Genomic DNA, 14,843 nt, shown 5'->3' with positions numbered 1-14,843 from the left:
TTGTTACTTTACCGTGATAATACGTAGAGGCCTCAGCAGATTCGTGGTCACATCAGCTGTTACCATCAGAACGGTTGTCTCAAATGGAATTCAACATGACTGTGGACTTAAACCTATCAACCTAAATACACAGATCACATTGTAACACAGAGTTATATGAGTTCAGTAAGACTAATTTAATAAAAATATGACTTCCAATATGATTCTTACATTAAAGTTTAAGAGAGAGGACCAGGACACAGTGTTTCTATATGTATCAACCCCAGCTGAAATGGTGATGTAAAAGTCATCATGAGAAATGATGATGCAACTTGTAAATTACATATATAATTATTTGTATAATCAAGTTATACTGCAATATTAATGATAGATTTTTATTCTTTCAATATTTTACTAGTGCATAATTTTTTTCATTTAGCACTATTTTTTTCTGTCTATGGTCAATTTCATTTCATGAAATAAAAAATATATTTATTTTAGAATATGCTTTTGCAAGTGTTATTATTGAATACTGCAATTTTCTGGTAGAGCAGAATCAGAAGAATAACAATCCCTGACCCCTCAAGTCAGTGTTGTCGATAGGGATGATGATTCATTTGAACTGACCAGGTCAGGTACTGGTTTTATTCCTTGCTAATGACTTATTTGCCATCGTATTAGTAACCAGCAACCACATTTATTATTAGAAAAGTCTGGTCTGATTTAGTATGCTTAAACTAAATCCCTGTGACAGGAGATAATGTTTTATTTAATTGGATAATCGGTGTTTTAATTCAAATAAAGCTCAGCTTTATTTGTCAAACAGGAATCACTAGAAAAAGAGTATAAACCTTTTTATTTAATTCCTCTTGAATAAGAAAGCATTCTAATCTGATTTGGAGAGTGTACTAAAGATACTTCAAAATGCAGAACCATGTTGTCTATTACCATTTTTACAAAAGTTAGGCAGAAAAATGCCAATACTTGGAAGTAAATATTTTATTAAACATAAGAAAAGAACCCATAGCAATGCATCCCTAAGAAAATTAGTCATGGTGATAAGATACACACAGATTGCTGCTTCAAATAATATTTTTTTTATCCGTGGTATATTTTTATACATATTTTTATATGTTTTTATATATATACACATCCTTTAATTGATATTTTTAATTCTTTTTAAAAATTTTCATAGCGCTAAGAAAGCCTAGTCATGGATGGGGGTCTCTTGTAAAAGCCCTGTACAAAGACACCCCTTCCTATTCAAAATAATTTTCAGTCTTAAAAGGAAACAAAACAATCTTTTCCAAATGACCTTTAAAAAACATAATTATTTTCTTTTTTTATTCATCTTTCTTTTGTAGTCAGATTCGATGATCTTAAAGGTCTTTTCAAACCTAAATGATTGATTCTATGATTTTAGTTGCTACTTCTTTCCATATGCCTATTTTGCAGATTGTTGTTCATCTGACCCATTTTGTAGTAGTGTCCTAACTCTTCCCAACACAGGCTTTAAACAGCTGTCTTGCCTGATTAATGCATGTTAACTACTAAGAAGATGCCCTAGGTAATCCAGATTTTTAGGATCAAGAAACATTTGCACTGGGTGTGTTGTGAGAAGATTTTGCCTTGTCCCTAAACATTCTCTGGAGGGTGGAGTGGGTGATGGAGAGGGAAGGAAAAGGAAAATATTTGATTGGATTGATTAGCAGCAATTGCATTGTTGTTTTTATTACTCAATTTCCTGAATTAAGGTCTCTTAAAGACAACTCCCCCATCCCACTTTTAACTCAGGAAAATTTTCTACTTTTATATATTTTAGAGGGAAGAAAAAAATATATTTGTATAAAAGCAGTATATTAGAATCTAATTATCACTTTTTAAAAGGAACTATGCAATCTCTGTAGACAGAGTTCTTGCCAATAGAAAATATGTGTAGAATAAGTATCTTTTGAAAGGCTGATGTTCCAGATAGAAAGTCTTCTTATATGGTTAGTATCAAAAGTTTCTCTAGGCTCATTTACCCCTCCTCTGCTGTAGTATGTATCCCTGTTCCCACACACAGACTTTTGCAGTAGAGGATTGCCAAAATAGCTCTGCTTGCATATATGTTTTCCATACAACAATGAACCTTCTTCCTTTCCTCAGTTCAGCACATCATTCTGTGTTTGCAGTCTTAGGTTATACCGGAGTTGACTGGCTATTTTGACTTCTCAAACAGTTTATTACCCAAGAACAGCATATTACCCAAGAAAGGGCAGGGGGAGGAGCTGGTGGCTACAGAGCAAATGGAGATATGTAGAAGTAGATACAGGCAGAGGAAATAATGGAATAAAGTCCTAAAATATATTGCATAATGAAAAATGATGTAAAGATACAGATGTGGGATGAATAACAAGGACCGTTGTGTATGCAAGGAAGCGTTAATATCTTGGAACATTAAGTAATGTTTTCAGTCCAGATATGCACTGCAATATATAAATTGCATAAATTGCATATAAATTGATCTAGTAATAAATAAATTGAACAGTGACTTTTTTTTTCAGCCTGTGAAATTGGCAATGGAATAAGACCTAGAATCTGAGTATATCACAGGGTTAATATATCAGTTTAGGGATAATAAACATTCCTTAACATTTAAAACTTTTTTACTTCTTTCTCTTTTCTTTCTCTATTTTTTCTTATTGTATATGGATGAGAAATTCAGAAAAGGAACCAGTCAAGTCATAAAACAGCTGTTCAATGCCTGTATTGCTATGAAATTAAGATCACAACAATCCTAGTGAATGTGTCATAGACCTTGTTCTTGCATCATCTGTGAGGGTATAGTGATTACTTCATTTTAAGGCTAGACTATCTCGCAAATTTGTTAAGTTTCTTTTGCTTCTGATTTCTTTATCTATGTCTGTGAATTTACAAATTCGACTTTCCAAACCACTGTAAGTTTATTAATGCAAGTCATTGAAGTGTTTAAGAAAAGAAAAGATGAACAGTTGAGCATAGGATACTGAGGAGCAATCAGCACCAAGGAACAAATACTTCTGATCCATACCGCTGCCATGTTGAATTTAGCTAGGACTATACAACAGTTCTTGAAGTACGTTAGCTAATGCATTTCTTGATTTTTCATGTGTTTTCATATGTAATATCAAATAACTTGTGCAGGTGTATGAATTCTCGAAGTGACATGGAGTTTATAACACTGAGTTATTGAAGCAGTAAGGTCTTAATTTATTGCTAAAATACAAATAATCATACTGCTTGCTAGGAATTGGACATAACTGCCTGAAGAACTGAATAAATAATTTCTCCCAGATGTGCTTGTAACAAGTTGTTACCAACTTTTTCATTCTCTCTGAAGCAAAGTATCTTTCAGCTAGTTGTAGGCTGAAGCAGATTGCTAGATCACATGGACTTGTAGACTGACTCAGTCTGGCATCTGGTATTGGATATGATTCAAGAACACTGTCATAGTTTCTGCATAGATTTATGCAATATATTTCGCAATAGTCTCCATCTTATTAGTCATACTTGATTTTTTTATCAGTCATTTCCTTTGCCATATGTGTTATTGTTTGCACACATTAGCAAGAATTATGGAATATGTCTTTAACTGCCATCACAGAAAAATATTCATGATTTTCTGCACTAACAGAGTTTGCTGCAAGAAATCATTAATTTTACACTTGGGGCAGATTTGCCCAAATACCTGACGCTAAACTCTGTGTTGCTTAGGTAGTGAGAATAGCAGCACAGATTTGAGCAAAAGTAGAAATGAATCCCTTGCATTTCCAAACCTTTGTGGCATTTTTAATATTCAGGATTTACAGAGAAGACATAACAATAAGAAAAATCCATGTGAATACAATCACTTGTATGACCCTGTTGCAGCAAATTCAAGTAATTCTGAAATATAAACACATTGGGAGGGAGGTAGGTGAGATTTGAACACTTGTTCTCTTGCCCTGTATCTTCACTCAAATAGCAGAAGAGCAAGAATTAGAAAATAAGTACAAGCAAGGAGAAATGGGATACAAACCCAAAACTGCTGCTGGACACAGTGTCAAAAAACCTAGTCTCTCACAAATCTTCTGTATGTTTTTCAGCACAAAAAAATAAATGTCTTTTCTTCCAGTACAATACAGCTTGTAACACATATATAGAGATATTGAGTAGAGATATACTAGCAAGCACTTACTCTTTAGCCTAAACTTCTTTCTGGAAAATTTCAGGCATTGAATACCAGGATTATTTTCTAGTATTGTGCAAGTCCAGCCAATGCTAGCTCCTCTCTCTCAATCCTTGCGTTTGAATCTCAATATTGTGTGTCTTTTATTGTGGAGAGTTTAGTTCATTTTAAATTAAATCAATCAGCTATTCCCCTACAGTAATTAGACACTTTGTAATGTTGAATTGCCCCACAAATTGCATAGGTCAATGTTGGCTACAAATAAGCATTTATATATCCTTTGTCCAGCAATGGCATCTAAGAAGCCTATATTGAAATTGTCAGATTAGCATGATTTGATGAATAAATACAATGTGACAGATCCCAGCTAATCCAAAGCAATACAATTCTGCTTAAATCAATGGAATGGTTCCTAGGTTATACTAGCTAAGTGATATTTGTGAAGCACAGTAAACACGTCCATAACTGTAGAATTGCTAATGCTGCCAGTTATAAAGCTTTTTTGCTCCAGTACATTTGAAAAAAAGCTCTGCTTCTGCTTGCCTTTGCATTTTACTCTTCCTTTTTCTTAGGAGTACTTGTTTTGCTTTTTTCTTGTTACACTTTTTACCTTTTTCCCCAACTAGGGGAAGCAACTATAGCTATTTCTCTCTAGTATAATCCAAGTGCTCGGATAACACATGCAATGCAGCCTGATTTGTTACTAGCTGAACATCAACCCTTCAGCTGGCAATCAGAAAGACATGCAACCATCTCAGCTTTAGTGCCAAATCCAATGACAGGAGATGGGAGTGGAGACAATATTCTTTGCACGCTTCCCTGTTTACAAATCCTTGCTTCAAAACCACATTCTTTTTCTCTGTGGTATTCTTACTTGCAGGAGTATGGAACAACGTAGACTTCACAATAAAGGCCAGACATATTTTATTTAATACAGGGACACAAGTAAGAAAATGTCGTGGTTCCCTCTATAAAGTTCTAACATTTTTTCTTTGAGCTTTCTCACCATCATTTTGATTTTTTTTTTCACTCCATGTGTCTCTGTAAGCTTCTATATGATAATGGAAGGAAAATACTAAGTTTTAACTTAGCAAGGTATAATGGAACAGCAGGAAGCTTGTGAGCCACTTAAATGAAAGTGATGAGAAGAAATAGACATTAATTATCTCAGGCTGCATTATCTTTTCATTTTGCAAGCAAGGAAATATTTAACACCCCAGGAGGAAAAGAATTAACTTCCTTTGAATCTTTCCACAGAGAACCAGTGCTCAAGAAGCAAAATGCTTTACTTTGGACTGGAGAGATAATTTAAAATTGCGTGCAGGGGGCAGCTAGATGAAAGATCAGAATCTAGTATATTCACTGAGCAGGAATGATGAGATGAAAAAGTAGACAAAGAAGAGACCATGTTCGCTCTGTCCCACAAACCATGACCTCTTCCACAGTCACAAGGACCTATTTTCAATTTCAAGGCAATAGCTATAAATGTTAATAATTGCCTTTACCTCTTTCTCTGTAGCTTAGCTTCTTGCCCCATTACCAAAACCGTTTAGTTTCTCAGTAATTCATTTTCTACATAATCTCCTTTCATGTCCCATGTTTCCTCTATTGTGTTTCACCTTGGGCAGTACATCATGTAAATAATTCCTATATCCATAATCGCTTTACTATATTGCTTAAAGGAATTCACTCTTGAAAACTCCATTCCAACCTGTGTCCATTATAGCAGATTTCTTTAGTCCTCATTAGATGGAACAAGTGGGCGAATATTTTAAAGGCTATTTCAGCATCAGTGATGTAACCTTGAGTATCTATTCAAAACTTTAAATGTATTTAAAGGATGAGCATGAAACAGATAAAAGCATTTGAGAAAGAAGCTCATCATACTGTATTTTGATTTTAAAAATTCCTGCATTTGAAATAGTGTTTAAGGCCACATTATAGTAGTATAGACACGGATCAAATGGGCAAAAACGTCCAAGAGCTTGTATTCAAGTATTTTTTCAAATTAGAAAGAGAGATTTAACATACTAATAGTCTGGAAAAATGTATATACTGGTATTTAAGGCAGAAATAATTGAGTTAAGGCAGAAATGATTGAGATCTGTATTCTTCCAGTGAGCAAGATAACTCCTAGCTTCACACTGTCCACAATGTGACTATCTCAGAAAGGACAGAAACAATCAAATATTTGTGTAAAAGGTAGTATTTTTAGTTCTGGTTAGCATTTACTGTGATTAAGAGGTGTATATTGTCTTTTTAAAACCAGATTTGACTTTGAGTTTAGGATTCCATCAAGCTCTTGTGTGTTAAATTAAAATTAGGTATTTTCTTTCTACTTCTCTGAAAGCCAAATGCCTGTGAAAGCTTTTGACACTCTCATGTCATCTTAGGTTTTTTTGATGTGGTTATTGGTGGTTTTTCATCCTTGGTTTTAAATTTCAGTTTATAACAATTCCAAAGCCTTGCTTCATTGCAGTTTTAGTAGTGAACAATATTCATACAAGAAAGCAGGTAGAATTTTGAAATGTTCTCTCTGCTGGGTACTAGATGGGGGTAAACATACTAGACAACATGCTGCCCACATTTTTCTCATGCACTTAGAGACAGTTAGGTCTTATGAAATCGGTTCCTCTAATGCCTTTTATTATATAAGAAGAAAAATAAAAATAATAATTGCCTTCCAGCCTAGAAAAAGCCATTAATGTTCTTTTCCTCTTTTTTTTCTTTTTTTCTTTTCTTTTTTTTTTTTTTGTTTTTGTTGTCAAGCTTCATTCTGACTTGGACAAAGGAGTGGGCACTGTTAAATATACCCTTTCAGGAGATGGTGCTGGAACAGTTTTTACCATTGATGAGACCACAGGAGACATTCATGCCATAAGGAGCCTAGATCGAGAAGAAAAACCTTTCTACACACTCCGGGCTCAGGCTGTGGATGTTGACACCAAGAAACCATTAGAGCCTGAATCAGAGTTCATCATCAAAGTGCAGGACATTAATGATAATGAGCCAAAGTTCCTGGATGGGCCTTATGTTGCCAGCGTCCCAGAAATGTCTCCAGTGGGTGAGTAAGAAGCTTTAAACACTTGATAACTAATTGCATATTACTTAATTGTCTCAATGTGCACTTCCTGCTGAGGAAAGAAAGAGACGGCTGAAATGAAAATATAACTTCTAAAAATTATTATTAGAAATGTTTCACTCTATGCTTAGAAATATACAGATTACAGGGTTTTTTTAGCTTTATTTGCTTATTTAGAAACTCATTCTTCTGCAAAATGAGTGCCTTTGACTGTAAGTCTCTGATAACAGGAGGACAAAAAAAAAAAAAAAAAAAGATATTCAAGGCAGGTATGCTAAGGTTCAGGGGTCTGTGTACCCCCAAACGTATTATTTCACATGATGAAGTTCATTCTTCTCTCTTCATGGTTTACGCTGACTGTTTGCTGTACAGAATTAGATGGTGCAACAGCATCTTGCCATTTACTGTTCTTGTCTTTGTGGCTGTTGAACTCCTACAGCACTTGCATGATCCTGTAATTATGAATTAGGTAACAATTCTTTATCCAAGTCCTGCTATGCTGTGGATGCTGAAAGTAATGATTGCCCTCACCTGGCTCTCCACAATGCAAGAACAAGAGTCAGAGAGGCTCAGCAAGGCTGACTCAAGGTCTTGAACACCTAATGTCCAAGAAAATATTGAGTGCATTGGATTCTTATGTCCAAAAAAAAAAAAAAAAGAGTAGATTGACTGGAAACATGGTAAGTTTTCAAAAAGCTACTGTATAGGGGAGAGAATAACTTTCTCTCCAAAGAAAGGTGGACTATAGTAAGGATACTGAAGCACTGAAATAGGTTTTTGTTTGAAGAATTTTCACAACATGATAGACATTTGCCAGGAAAGACATAAAGAGCTTTAATCCTTCTTTAGAGCAGGGGAATAGACTAAATGGGACCTTCAGGTCTCTGCCTGATGCTGATTCTGCAGTGGTCCCGGTCCCAAGCAGTGTGTTTGCAACACAAGCATGCTGCTTGTGTCCTGCTGCCAGAAGGCATGTTGGGCTTCCCTGAGGTCACCAGAAATTTATTCATTCTGGGCTGGGAAGCCTTTAACTTTCCAGTGCTAGTTGCAGTGTATTGCAATGTTGTCTCCTAAGTTGTCTTTTCCAACTACTTCACAAGCCAGTACTAGTCATTTAATATTCCCTGTAGTTGCTAAAAGTTTTGGAAGTTTTCTGACTGAATTGTGCAGAGGAATCTTGTTGCCCCTTCAGCTGTGCAGCTCAGATAGTGATGTTTTGAAAGACAATCTGGGAGGCAACTAGCTATCTACACAAGTTACTATATGGAATTAATGAGGTAGTATTTAAAATTTTGTGATGGAGAGTGGTAGAATGTGATAAAATGTGATTTGAGTAGACGTGTAGAGATCACGTTAATCTCATACAAGTGTAGAAACGAGTTCACTATAGTCACCTGTAGAGGTGCATCTGTAGATTCACTATGTAGGTACACCATTTTGTTGCCCCTATAGAGATGCATAGTAATATTACTTACAGTTATATTATTTGTACATGGAAAACATTTGTTATATTTTCAAGTCTATATCTGTGGCAAGTTCAGAATAAAATTTCTTAACAGTGAATGTATGGTTAGTTGTTAATTTTTTTTTAAAACTTGATCAGAGAGAAATGATCAAAATAATAATGAATAATACTATTTAGACAGTGGAATGGAGTGCATGCGTTCCTTCTCTCACTCTGTTGCTCTTCCTTCATCTTCCTTTCTTATTTTCTTAAATATGTGTGTGCAGTAGCAGACAAAATGCTAACAGTGGTTTTATTTCATGGGAAGATCTCTTCAAGATGTGCCATGCATTGTGACTTTTATGTTGACTGGGAGTTGCATGACTAAATGAGATACAACTGAGTATGCTGTTTCATGCATACAATGTTTTAAAAGAGATGCTTTTCAATTTATTCTCTTTTGTAAAAACAGCAGTAGATGACACGGCAAAAATGCATCCTCTTGATCTTCACTTTATTCAGTCACATTCAGTACCTCTAAAAGATTTAGTCATAACAGTTTTTATTTTCCTCTATAAAAAAAATAAAAGATGGATGAAAATTGATCAGAAAAGTCAAGGCAAGGAAATAGTGCCCTAAATGGAGGCCTAAACTCCAATTAGTGGTTACTAAGCAGATAACAATTTTTGCTGTTGGGTTGTATTGCAGCAAAAATATCCAGAAATGCCTTATGTCACCTGTGATGTTCCAGGAGATTGTCCCTTCTCTGATGTAGGCCTCTCTACTCTTTTGCTCTCTCTTATCTATGCTTTTGCTACCTTATGCAAGCACAGAATTCTCAGAGGATCTAAAACTGCTGCTCCCTATCATCAGTACCATTTAGTTGCACCTATAGAGATGCCTAGACCTACTGCTGCCTGAGGCTGACACTGAAAATCACTTTGATTTTTTAGCTGGTGCAGCATATGGTTGTTTTGGCTTAGGCAAAGAACCTGATAAACTCTTCCTCTCATCTATTTTTTTACATTTTCATTTTCTAGTTGCCAGTTTTCAATTCCCAAATGTCCTAAACTTCACTTACTCTATTTTTGCAACAGTATTTATTATGAACTGCACTCATGCACACTATTTTCATTGTGGGAAATGCAATACAACATGACTTTTTCTCCCCTTAGCAGTCATTTCTAAGAGCCTGTCAAACTTCTGTGACTAGTGACTTGCTGTCTTTTACTGTTGCATTACACTCACTTGCAAAGGTTTACTCAGTTTGGTAGTTTATACTAAGAATATCAGTAATAAGGAGCAAAATATGGATGCCAGAGTTCATGTTGAAAGGGGAATAGAGGGGTAGAGAAGTAGCTAATAAAAGCCTCAAGACTTAACACCCACTGTAAACGCACAGTATGTATTCCATTTGGACAGTGAAATAAAGTGAATTGTATAAAACATCTTTGAGGTACCACAGTCTGCAGTCATAAGAAAGGATTGCATGGGGCAGGGAAGTCTTCGGAAGAAAAGTGTCCTTCAGACCCCTTACACACATTTTGGAAATTGTCATGGCTGTACCATTCTCAGTTTTGTAACATCTCTGGCCTTCATACTAATTGCTGTTGCTGAAGCTCTGGTGGCTGAAAAAAATGCCATAGCATACAGCCCTGGATTCAGAGTTCCAGACACAGCCTTATAATAAAATTGCACATCAACTTTATCCTGGACCATTGTGATTTTTTACTGGAAAAGGTACAAAAAGATGGAAATATGTAGGATCCTCAATATCCGGTTTTCTGCACATACCTATGATTTAGACATAGCTGTCATATCCAAATTGTTCACAGTAGGTTTTCTAAGAATGTTGTTGTGTTATTTTCCATGTATGTTTTAGGTGGAAATTTATTTTTTCCCTTCAAATTCATTTTGAGGTTATAATAAAGTTTCTTGCACAGTTTCTGTACACTGAGGTTTGTTTGTTTCTCCCTCTAATCAATACCACTCCTTAAAAAAAGATTATGGTAATGCATATCTTTTAGCTTTTTTTTTGAAGAGATAATTTTAGGATTGCCATTTTTACTTAATGGTACATTCCTTACTGGGAGCCAAATTCCTTCATATGCTTTTTATTAAGGAAAAAAAAAAAAAGTTAGCAAGATGTTTACTGTGTTCTAAATCTCTAATCTGATCATGTATGATAGAGAGGACAGTCAATCACAGATATAAACAAAAAAGATAGTACCTTGAAAAGCCCCTTGGTTACCAACTGGTGTGACATACAGGCTACTGTACCCATCTATGACTTCCATTTTTTCTGATACTTCCTAAATTTGCATAGTTTCTGTATTGTTGTGGAAGGATATTGGTACCTCCAAAGTTGACAGTGGATTGTTCACATAATAAATGGGGTGCAGAATACTTTATGGTGAAGAATTTATTTTGGAAAGGATAATGATGTGAACTTCTCTGCAGAGAAATTCAGCAGTTTTAGTCAGATTACAACTCAGAACTAATATTTTAAGAACAGAGATTGCTATGCTGTTGTCTTACGCCCATTAAGAGACTTATAAAACCTTAAGGGCTGGACTCCTAATATGTTTTTTCTGATATTGGAATGGTTTTATCAATATCTTTTTATGAGAATATTGTCTTGATTTAATAAGAGTTCCAAAATGTAGAACAAACCAGAAATGGAAATTTATGTATGAGGACTGAAAAGGGGACTGTAATTTCCCCATTTGTAAGTTAGTATTAACAAAATATGTTGTCCTTAAGTATAGTTTAATCAGCTGTGTTGTTGCTTCTGGCACCTTTGCCAGCTTCTGTTGTGATATAGCTCATGTAAGCATGCAAATGTATGGTGAGTTTAAACCAAGGTTATCCCCTTACCGAAGCTATCAGTCCAGATGACTGAGAGTAGGGGCATACCAGTGTTAAATGCACTTTCAGGGAAAGATCTTATTACATATTTTTTATATATTTATACATAAAAATGTGCACATAAATGCAACTTCATTTCTCATACATTTCTTTCACTGACTACACTGATTTTCATTGATCATATGTATTACACATGACAAATTTATAACTTCTACTGTCACAGTCTCCTAATTGTTTTTTAAGTTCTTTCCATTATTCTTCTATGCTTATACACAGACCAGCTAGGGCTGTACTAAACCCATCAATGCCATAACATATAGATTCTATATGTTCTTTCCCAGGCAATTTCATTTCGTAACTTTCCACTAGATTAACTCTTTATTGCTTATGGGGACTTTACAAACTCCAGTTCACCATGGCAATTATTCTGCCTTTTTGGTTATTAATTAATGAGTAATGGAATATGCTCACACTAAATAGCTGTATTACTGATTAGGCTTGAATATTGGATTTGAAACTGTCTCAATTGTAACACTACATTGTAATATTAAAATTGTCAATGATACTAGAAAGTTGATATCAGGTTATTTTTGCTAAGTATCCTCCATGGTGCAAGGCAGCTGCCTGAAGAGTGTTATGGGTTTGCTTCCCATGATACTGACAACCTAAAAATAGTCTCTATAAATTTTATGGCAGTTTTACTTCTGAAGTGAATACTTAATTGGCTTATATTTAAACATTGTCTTATGTTTAAACATTGACAAAGGCTTGTATATATACATTCACAAATGGAACATATGGTTAATATATCCATCTATGTAGTTTCATGTGAAAGTATTACAGTGTGTAGAAAACTAGCCTGATGAACTGGTGGGTAGGAAACTGTACTCTGGTTGGGCATAGCTTAGTACCTGTGCCTGAGTTTAGCCTGAAGCTTACACTGAGCAGAGGCTGGGGAAGGAAGGACTATAAGGCATTGGAGCAAATACTGAGCGATCTTTCCCTTGATATAGATTCCTAGCTTCTGGCGATATATTTTTAAGCACTTGCAAAAGCGTACCCAAGCTGTTGTGGAAGATATTACTTTGGGAATCTGTGGAGGCCAGAGAGATTTTTGAATGGTTTACACACACTCATGGAGAGATAATTGGCTGTATAATCTGTTAGCCCCTGTCTGCAACCCCTCCAGCTCCACCTTGGTCTCCCTGCCTTTTTTCTGGTGTTATTGAGTCCTTAGAGACAGTGATGGGAATGGGATGTCATATTCAAGATACAAATATCTTGAAAATTCTTGTTTATTCTCTTTTCCTTGTCTGGTAATTCCCATCAATCATTTTCCTTTTTTTTTTTTTTGTCCACTGTTGATCATTGATATGAAAACTTTGGAGGATTTCCCACAGTGATCCCAAGATCAAGAGTTAATAGGTAACTGAGATACAACCTACTTCTGTGAAAGTACTGATAAGGTATTATTTTCCCATTCCTCTTACTTTGTATTTCTCAGTGTGAAATCCCCTATACCCAGTTACTTGTTATGTTAAGATTCCCCTGTAACACTTTGCAGTCAAGCTTTCGTTTTGTCAAGCTGTCACCTGCTTATATATTCTCTTTTACAGGCAACCTGAGTTCAGATCCAAGTGAGATGCCAGTGGCAACCCCCCTTTCCTGTAAAGATTGTCAATTTATTTCTACCATTTGATTCCTATTTTTATTTTGATATTACCTTAGAAAAGGCTGTACTCTCTTAATCTACCTTTTTAGGTTTTTCAAGATCCTTTGCTTAGGAACCTTGCTGAAAGCTTTTTGGAAACTTAGATACACTATGCAAGTAATCTAGCTCTATATACTCACTGATTCAACCAATAATTTTAACAGGTTTTATGAAGAGTAGCTTTCCTTCACAAAACTGTACTGACTCCCCCCTTAGAGGGTTATATCCACAGGTACTCTGATTTGGTACTTTGTTACAGAATGTATAAATCTCTTCATCGCCTGGGTCAGACCTGGTGCCCTAGGTCATACAGACCACTTTTCAGAAAAATGCATGTCCCACCACTGTCTTTCAGTGTCTGTCAGATGGCAGTTTACCCATCATAGTTCATATTTTCAGTGGTTGCTTGTTTAGAACTGCTTTGTTAATTACAAATTTTGTCTTTTTGATTCATTTTTTTAATTGTGAAAAGAATCAGCTACTGCACTGATCATCAGTTTTATAGTCACTGTAGAGAAAGGTGGGTTTTAAGGAAGGAGCAGAAGGAAAGACAGGTTATGGCTGCTTAGCCTTTTGTTAGAGTTTTTTCACATGTATAAGGGGTATTGCACAAAAATACAAAACAAAATAAAAATAAAACAACACAGATGTTGAGAGAAAATTACAAGTAGGAAGTAAAAGCTTTTGAAACAAAAGTGTTTATTGACATTATGATAGATCACTAGGCAACCTAGTCAGCTTCAACTACTGTGAAAAACCTTACAGACAAAACCCTTTTAGATCAAAAGGGAGGAAGAAAACAATGCAGAGAATCAAGGCTTGCTTGTTGAAGGATTATGGCTATTGTCATACTCACTGTGAGTTTCATTGCATACACTCTGGCTGTTGGAAATTGTCAGCAAAACATGGAAATTTGGCAAATACTGTTAGCTGGGAGAATCTATGTAAAATGAAAGCTGTGACAGACAGGACCCTACAAACGTGCACCCAGCAAAACATCTGAAAAGCTTTTTCTGTTAAAAAGATGAGATGGTGGATAAATGTTTCCTCCTAGCAAGTTTCACAGTCCTAAAATGTCAGTGCCAAATTCATGCAAAGCATTTGAGTCTTACTTCATGTACATCCAGGCCTACTTTATTGTGTTTATCTGGAACTGGGCAAAGTTAAAAACTCATGTCACAGTAGATAAAGCTATTATGTTCCTATCCACACACTGACTTTACTCCAGCTCAGTAGCATTAATCAAATAACATTTCATATTTCATCACACCCAAGTCTTTTGATGCAGACCCCTCTGTTAGGTTAATCAACCAATACTTTCAGTATTAAAATTAAGCTATTTGGGTTTGTTCTAAATGTATATGTTGGTCGTGTTAGTGGTGCTGAGTATTAGTTCTTTTAGTCTATAAGGAAAAGCTTTGTAATTATTTGTAGTCTTGTGGTTTGCATAATCATCTTCAGGTTCAAGAAATATTTCATTAAAGTTGTTGGGATCATGTGTTATTTTTCTGTCAATGATACTATTGCTGGGGGAAAGGTATTGGCATGTTTTAGTGTAGTATTGAGAGGT

The 14,843-nt window shown here is 35.3% G+C and overlaps 1 protein-coding gene across 2 annotated transcripts in view; it reads left to right on the top strand.

Annotated features, from left to right (window-relative positions):
* The window catches only part of CDH12 (cadherin 12), a 319,865-nt gene that overhangs the window by 183,240 nt on the left and 121,782 nt on the right, over positions 1 to 14,843 (top strand). For both annotated transcript variants that reach the window (XM_074826484.1, XM_074826478.1), the window contains exon 5: positions 6,938 to 7,232. In XM_074826484.1, coding sequence (XP_074682585.1) covers positions 6,938 to 7,232 — 295 coding nt within the window. The remainder of the gene's footprint in view (positions 1 to 6,937; positions 7,233 to 14,843) is intronic.

Source organism: Strix aluco, chromosome 1 (genome assembly GCF_031877795.1).
Source record: "Strix aluco isolate bStrAlu1 chromosome 1, bStrAlu1.hap1, whole genome shotgun sequence".
Taxonomy (NCBI): Eukaryota; Metazoa; Chordata; class Aves; order Strigiformes; family Strigidae; genus Strix; species Strix aluco.
Note: the sequence above shows the minus strand (reverse complement) of the source record. Positions and strands in the feature narration are given on the sequence as shown.